The following is an 8,349-nucleotide window of genomic DNA, read 5'->3' as shown; positions in this document are numbered from 1 at the left end:
AAATAACTTTTCCTTTCCTTTTTTCTTTTTTCTCCTTCTGATAAGAATTACCTTGGTTCCTAGAGAAAACCAAGTAGAATACTTGCATCTCAAAAAGCATAGAGAAAGAATGCAAGTTCCCCCAAGATAAATTCTGTTCCCTAAGTCTTTTTTTTTTTTTCTTTTTTTAACAATATCTTTGGGCCTTTTGAGATGAGTAGGGGAGGTTTGGGATTGGTAAATAGGATGGGGGGGCTTTGAGTTGTTTCTAGAGTCACGTTTCTGTTCCTATAAAGACTAGATTTGTAAGACAAGTACAGTTGTTTTTGGTTCCTCAGAGGACTGGATTGCAAACTGAAGGATATCAAGAGGCTGACCCACCCCATCCAACTATATTATCCTCAATATGTTTCTTTATATTATGGAGAAGATCTTCAACTAAGATGTAAATAAAAAGTTCCTTATATTCTAGATTTTGAGTTGTGTGTCTTGGAATGTTTTAGTAAATCATTCCACAAAGATTTCAGAATGTTTCCTTCTGGGTACATAGTTTCATTTTAGCTTAGAGGAGAAGGTCTAAAATAAATTCCTATCAGGCTCCGAATGTCAGCTTCCAATTTGGCCAGCTTCTCACCATAAGAGTTACTTAAAAACACAAATATTGTTTTCAAATATCTTGTCAGGCTACAGCTAACAACAGTAAATATTCCTTGCAGCTCTGAACAACCCCTTGGACTCAAGAGGCATCCCCAAAGAGGGTGCAAAAGACACTGTCCTCCTAAGAACCAGAGCCACTCCCAAAGATAACCAAAGAAAGACAGACTTAGACAATTGACCTGAGAGCTGGCAATGGTGGTAGGACACTAGCTGCAAATGAAGTACAACCCACATTTCTGTCCAGCCAAATTGGGTACAACCTGCATTTCTGTTTGTCCTTATTTTGGGACCCCAACCTGACGGCTGCCAAGCCAAGTTCTTAGGACACAAAATGAGACAAACAAGAAGGTAATGGCTGTCCCTGGGAGAGTAAGGATCAACAACCAATGGGTACCCAAAAACAAGTTCACAAGTCACAATTCAAAGATCAAATTCTTATTAATGTTCTTTTCTGCCTGTCAGTGTGAATTTGGAAAGGAACAATGTAAAATTTTTTACTTTCCTCTCTCAACCAGGCACTACAGACAGAGATCTGGGAGAGCTAACTTGGGTAAGAATTCTCACCCCTTTCTGGCTTCTGCCAGTTTTCCCAGGATCCTGTCTGCAGGATCTAGAGCAAGTGAGGTGCCCCAGCAGGTCTCATTCTGGTCAACAGAAACTATAGAGGAGGAAAAGTAATTTCCCCTCTACCTTTTATGATGAGTGCTTGGCTGAGACCGCTTTTTCTCTAGGTCATCTTATAAATGGGTAAGCTTATCTAGGTTAAAATTTCTCTACTGTGGTCCCTGTAATTCAAGATTATTATATCCTTGATAAGATTAACCTGCTTATGCAGCCTTAAACTTTTGTTTTTATTCACCTGAGGCCCAACACTAGACCCACTCCAGCTTAAGTCAGACCTAGTCTAACCCCAGACCCAATCTTCTTTCCAAGTCAGACCCAATCTGACTCAGTTCAGTTTCTGGACCCAGTCCAAAAAAATAAATGTTCAAATAAAGTCTGAAAGCTGATAACATAAAAGCTGCAGTTGGAATCTGAGGGACACTTACCGATCACCTCCAAAGACAGTGAGAAGGCAGGCAGCTCATGGGGTTTAGCAGGTCCCTTCATCTGGTTGTTCACTGCTCCCAGAAGCTGTCAGGGGGCTTCCTTCAGTTTCCTCTTCTGACATCAGAACTGTTAAAAGTTAAACTGAGGCCTGCCTCAGCTCACTTGGGTGGCAGAGCTGTTTGAGCTCCTTCATAGGTTAGTTTTGTTTTCCTTTCCATGCAAAACGGTTCTGGCACTTTACCCTGAGGAGAATATCATGGGCCATAAGAGGGACTGAAGTGGGGGTGAACTTGGCAAGGACATCTCCCTGGCTTGATTTGGAAGATTCCACAAAGGATTGAGCCCAAGCACAATCAGTATTCTACATATAATAGACAGTTCTGCTATACTGGGTCTTAAATAAAAATTAAATTAGAAAATGCATTTTCTTATTTCTTTTTCCCTGGCCCAGATTGTTCTATGAGAAGAGATTAACTTGTCTCCAGAGACTCTGGTAGCAAAGATTTAGAAATGCTTCACCACTCCAGACTGCCCACTAGTTTTCTGAGGAGAAATTTTACAAATAATTAGAATGTTGGTCACCTTCTTACTTAGACTCTCAGATTCTCCTGGTACTTAGCATCAGGTTGCTAAGCATCTGGGGGTAAAACTATACCATCCTTCATGCTCTCATATTTTACTTTAAATAATCTCCAGGCAAATTTATATGAGCCCACTGTCCCGGGTACACACAAATGACCCTCAGTTGAAGCATTCTTCTCAGATTCAAACACAACTGCTTCATAACCTGCTTTTTTTATCTCCTTTTCAGGTAATGCCACTGCAGTCCACCTGTGCGTGATCCTGCATGCCCCCTTCTTCCTACTTCTCAGTAAGTCATTCATTTCTATGTATTTCTTTAGTACCGCTGGAACATTCTCCTCTCTGTACTGTTTGCCATGGTCCTAGGTTGGATCATTTCTCCACATGGGTCATGTGCTTTGGTCTTATCGAATTGCTTGCTTTTCTCTAAACGAGCCATAGACCCTCATGCCTTTGTGTTGCATCTCTTCATTTTATCTGCTTTCATTAATCAGCTCATTGTCGATTCCTCTGTGATGAGACGCAATGACTGACTTCCCCAGTAAACTGAACACTCCTTTCTTTTGGTTCTGGTGGTACTTTGTACATATTTCCAATATGTTATAGCAATTATTACTGCACTATACATGCTTTTTCTATATGTGTGTCATCAGAATCTTGAAATTCCTTGAGAATTAGGACTTTGTCTTAATATCTAAGGATCTCTAAATAATCAAAGTCATCATTGAATAAATGTGAATTACTACATAAATGATCACACACACACACACACACACACACACACACACACACACACGGCATGAAATGGAGTGCGCATATTCCACTGATGAGATCTAGGCAAATGGCCTTACTTAACAAAGGGGAAGCTGGGAGATATAATCCAACTTCATTCCCATGATTGGTGAATAGCTGGCTTGTCTGCCGTAAAGAATTGTGTTCTTAGGAGGATACATATTTGGAAATAATAGATGGTCCTTTTAAATAAAAGATTTTGTCATTATAGTGAATCCTGATCATTCTTTTTGCCTTCACATCTATTTTTGTCTGTTATTAATATAGCTATACCGGATTTCCTTTGAGTGATCTTTACCTGGGGCATGTTTTTTATTAATAAAAACTTTGTAGCTTTCTATTAATCATGTAGATGTGTCTAGTAAATAGCATACAATGGAACACTTTCTATAAATCCAACAGAATAGTATTTCTTTATTGGTAAATTTGAACATTTAAATTTGAATTTTATACATAGTGTAATTTATGACATATTTGGATTTAATTCCTCCTTATTTTACAGTTTTTATTCTGTCCTTTTTGTATGATTTCCCCCCTTTTATACCTTCTTTTGAATACAAAAATATTTTTAAGATTCCAATTTTCCTTTATTCACACTATGTGCATCATCACTTTCCTAGCTAATACCAAACTGTTTTCTAACATGGCTTTACTATTTATACTCCTATCAGCAGTACATGAGAATTTTCTTTGCTTTCCATCCTCACCAATACTTGATACTGTTTGACTTCTATTACTTTTGGCAGTCTTGGAGGTGTGCAAATGGTAGCAGTTCTCTATGTCTTCTCTGCACCGGTCCTATGTCAATTATACGTGTCACAAATGTCTTTTTCTACTTTATTGCTCACTCCTTCTCTTTCTAAGGTGTTTTTTGATGAAAAGTTAACTTTAATGTAATTAAATTTATCATTTTTTCTTTGTATCAGTAATCTTTATATATCAAATATCTCTCCCTCTCCTGAAATCTTGACGATATTTTCCTGTACGATCTTCTGAAAGCTTTATGGTTTGCTCTTCTCATAGGTCTTTAATTTACACTGAAATGACAATAATCTGTGGCAGGAGACATAGGAGAAGGGAAGAAAATAAGATAAAAACAGAGAGGGAGGCAAACCATAAGAGACTTTTAAATAAAGAGAATAAACCGGGGTTGCTGGAGGGGAGGTGAGTAGAAGGATGGCCTAAATGGGTGATGGTATTAAGGAATGCACTTGTTGGGATGAGCACTGGGTGTTATATGTAAGTGATGAGTCACTGGGTCCTTCTCCTGAAACTAGTATTACAGTGTATGTTAACTAACTTGAATTTAGATATTAATCTAAAAAGAACTGTTGTTAACACACACACACACACACACACACACACACACACACAATGAAGATACCCAATTACCCTAGATCGTTTATTTACAATTTGTAATAACACCTCCTTTCCCCTAGTTTGTATTCATTCTTGTCATGTGTTACATATTCATGTATGCGTGTGTTATTTCTGGACACTTTTTTTTTGTTCCATTGATCTGTTTGTCTATCCCTGAAGCATTACTAAACAGTCATATTTGCTCTAGCTTTATAATAAGTGTTGCTATCTTCTGGCAAGTTTCTGTCTAATCCATCCAGTGTAGCCTTAAGATGGAAGGCTCTAGGTTCCAGGAGTCAGGACATGCCTTTAGGACAGGAGTCATTTGAGTACCAATTTATCACACTGATTCTTGCTTTTTCTTCATTCTGAGGCCTCTGAGGACTTCTTTCACTTTTTGTATTTTTAGCTATTTACTTAAAAGAATCTTTATTGCAAGTCAGCTCACATCGGTGTTTTGTCTGAAAAGATTTTTCAGGATATCTTGTTCTTTGTATTGCCAGAGGCCAAAGCCTCCTCCATTTGGCAAGGAGAAACAATGTGCTTTCAAGCACATTTCCAGATTTTAGGAGGAAATGTTACTCTAAAATTTTTGTGTGAGTATAAAGAGGGAGAGGTGGATGGAGAAGACAAGTTTAGTTTCATGACTTATACCCATCATCATGCAATCAATTATTCTCAGTTCTTGATAGGCTCTACCAATTAAAACATTACATCTAGCATGGAATATTTTCATAGAGATTTAGCCTGCCATTTTTTTCCTATAACAAATAATAAATTCCTCTTAGTTGACTAAATGATGGTAGTATCTCAGAAGACCACTTTTTAAAAACAAACACTTAGCTTCTTCTCCGGGAATACACCAAATGGCGGATGATGCCGGTGCTGCAGAAAGGTCCGGAGGGCCTGGGGGCCCTAGAATGGGAGGCCGCGGCGGCTTCCGCGGAGGCTTCGGCAGCGGCATCTGGGGTCGGGGCCGCGGCCGGGGTCGAGGCCGGGGCCGCGGCCGCGGAGCTCGAGGAGGCAAGGCCGAGGACAAGGAGTGGATGCCCGTCACCAAGCTGGGCCGCCTGGTCAAGGATATGAAGATCAAGTCCCTGGAGGAGATCTATCTCTTCTCTCTGCCCATCAAGGAGTCCGAGATCATTGACTTTTTCTTGGGGGCGTCACTCAAGGACGAGGTCTTGAAGATTATGCCTGTGCAGAAGCAGACCTGCGCTGGCCAGCGGACCAGGTTCAAGGCATTTGTTGCCATCGGAGACTACAACGGACACGTTGGTCTGGGTGTTAAGTGTTCTAAGGAGGTAGCCACCGCCATCCGTGGGGCCATCATCCTGGCCAAGCTTTCCATCGTCCCCGTGCGGCGAGGCTATTGGGGGAACAAGATTGGGAAGCCCCACACTGTACCATGCAAGGTGGCAGGTCGCTGTGGTTCTGTGCTGGTGCGCCTCATTCCTGCCCCCAGAGGCACTGGCATTGTCTCAGCCCCTGTACCTAAGAAGCTACTGATGATGGCTGGTATCGACGACTGCTACACCTCAGCTAGGGGCTGCACTGCCACTCTGGGCAACTTTGCCAAGGCCACTTTTGATGCCATTTCCAAGACCTACAGCTATCTCACCCCTGATCTTTGGAAGGAGACTGTGTTCACCAAGTCTCCCTATCAGGACTTCACTGACCATCTTGTAAAGACCCACACCAGAGTCTCTGTGCAGAGGACCCAGGCTCCAGCTGTGGCCACCACTTAGTTTTGTATGAGAAAAATAAAGTGAATTGAAGCTTGAAAAAAAAAATAAATAAAAACAAACACTTATATAATCCTTACTATGTGCCAGACACTATTTTAAGAGGTTTACAAATATTGGCTCATTTAATACTTATACGACTTGATGAAGTAGGTGGTGTTATAACAGATGGATTAACTGAGACATGGAATCATTAATTAAGTTGTGTACCATCAACAGCTGGTATGTGGTAGAGCAGGAATTTGAATCCAGACAACCTGGCTCCCGAGTCAGCACTTTTAACCACAGGACTGCATAATTTAGCTCATGTTTCTCTGGCATTCACTGTCTCCCAGGTGATCAAAACCTTAATGATAAAACATGATAGTAAACTCTGAGGAGAGAAATGAGTAATCATCTAAAGTTATTTCATTACCTATATTTGGTATAATTTATAATAATTTGGCAGTGAGATCTCAAATGCAAGTATGATCTAGAAGTGGACTGTAGCATGCTCACATTATATTTTATTTATTCAACATTTTTTATTTAAGCGTTTTTAATTATTATTTTTATAAGTTCATTTATTTATTTTGAGAGAGAGAGAGAGAGAGAGGACATGTGGGAGGGGCAGAGAGAGAGAGAGTGAGAGAGAGAATCCCAACCAGGCTTCACACTGTCAGCACAGAGCCTGATGTGGGACTCACAAACCATGAGATAATGACCTGAGCTGAAACCAAGAGTTGGATGCTTAACTGACTGAGCCACCCAGGCACCCCAGATTCAACATTTTTGTGTTCCAATTATGTGGTAAGTATTTTGCTACATGCAGAGGTAAAAATATGAATAAGACATGCCCTCCTGCTTCCAATTCTTACTTCTAGAATCTAGCAGAAAGTTCCCCAGAATGTCAGATGTGGGTTATGCTGAACAGAGGTATCTCTCTGTAGGAACTTTCTTAGATAAACAGTTTATGAGAAGTATATATATATATATGAAAGCAAGTAGGAAGATGAATTGTTTTGACCATTTGTTGATTTGCTCCTATTTTACATAAACTGGTGGCCTATTTCTATTTTCTGGGACAATGCCTAAGGATTTCTTTTCCTCTGTTCTGGACACTGCAGATAAGATGTGGATGTGATAGATTAAGTTTGAGCATGTTAGTTTCAGGGAAATTGGTGAAGAAGGAAAAAGAAGATGGCACATCTCAGAGTTCACTAATTGTCATTTTTCCTGGAATGTGAAACAGGGAAAGCAAAACTGTGGAGTGTTCTAAGGTAATAAGGCAAAAGATTATCTGCAGTGTGAACATGATGGCCATGACTTCTGATTCTAGTTGCATAATCAACTTGTATGTGACCTTGAACAATTTGTGCTTGGGCACTTTTTCACTACCTGATTTTCAGAATTGTAAAATAAAAGCAAAACCAAAATGAGGTCAAAGTCTCAGAAACCAAAGCTGATAAAAAAGTATAAGTTCTCTGAATTTTTAGGTTATTGTTTAGTTGCAAGTTTTGTATTTTTGTGTGCTTGGTGAATACTTTCAAATAATGTAAAAAAAGCCACAAAATATGTTCTTCATATAGAGCTGACTCAACTAGTACACAATCAATAATATAGGTTCTTGGGTCCCTCTTCCAGGAGTAGGAATAATTCTATACTACTCTTTCCATTCATCTTATTTTGCCCAGCTTCCTTTCCTTTTGTGACAGATACCATGTAGAAAACCACTAAGTGGTATTTTGGTGAGATAGAACATTTATGTAAATTGATTTAATTAGCAAAACGTAACTACTGTATTGATTTTTGTACTAAAGAAAATGTTATTGTGCTTGTTGTATGTCATATTAGAGAAGTTTTCAATTAGCAGTAATTGTGCCTCGGATAAACCTCATTGGCTATGATACTGTCACTAAACAGAGCTTGTCTGTCATATTAGAAACCACATTGGAAATTTTAGAAAAATGGATATATATATATATATATATATATATATATATATATATATATAACATTTTTAAAGGGTGTATTAGTAACAAGATTCATAGGTGAGAAGAAACAAAATGAGAGCAGGAGCCTTTTAATAATCAGGAAGGCTAATGGAACACAGGTTCGCATCATTATAAAAGCATTTCAAAGAACTGGGAATCCACCCCACTTGGAGCTTTGTGCATGATTCTGAACCTTATATGAGAGGAATGAT

General features: G+C 39.3%; 1 protein-coding gene and 1 pseudogene across 1 annotated transcript; one reads left to right on the top strand and one right to left on the bottom strand.

Annotated features, from left to right (window-relative positions):
• Window positions 1–5,262: 5,262 nt before the first annotated feature.
• On the top strand, window positions 5,263–6,226 carry LOC123595741 (40S ribosomal protein S2-like). The gene has a single exon (XM_045473459.1). It carries the CDS (start codon window positions 5,286–5,288, stop codon window positions 6,165–6,167), a length of 882 nt encoding a protein of 293 aa, XP_045329415.1. The 5' UTR covers window positions 5,263–5,285; the 3' UTR covers window positions 6,168–6,226.
• Window positions 6,227–7,910: 1,684 nt separating this feature from the next.
• Window positions 7,911–8,070, bottom strand: LOC123596518 (annotated as a pseudogene).
• Between the last annotated feature and the right edge of the window lie 279 nt (window positions 8,071–8,349).

Source organism: Leopardus geoffroyi, chromosome B1 (assembly GCF_018350155.1).
Source record: "Leopardus geoffroyi isolate Oge1 chromosome B1, O.geoffroyi_Oge1_pat1.0, whole genome shotgun sequence".
NCBI classification, from domain to species: Eukaryota; Metazoa; Chordata; class Mammalia; order Carnivora; family Felidae; genus Leopardus; species Leopardus geoffroyi.
This window is presented reverse-complemented; position numbering and strand designations above follow the sequence as displayed.

Coding starts and splice junctions, on each gene's coding strand:
- LOC123595741 (XM_045473459.1), top strand. CDS start 5,286: ATGGCGGATGATGCCGGTGCTGCAGAAAGGTCCGGAGGGCCTGGGGGC.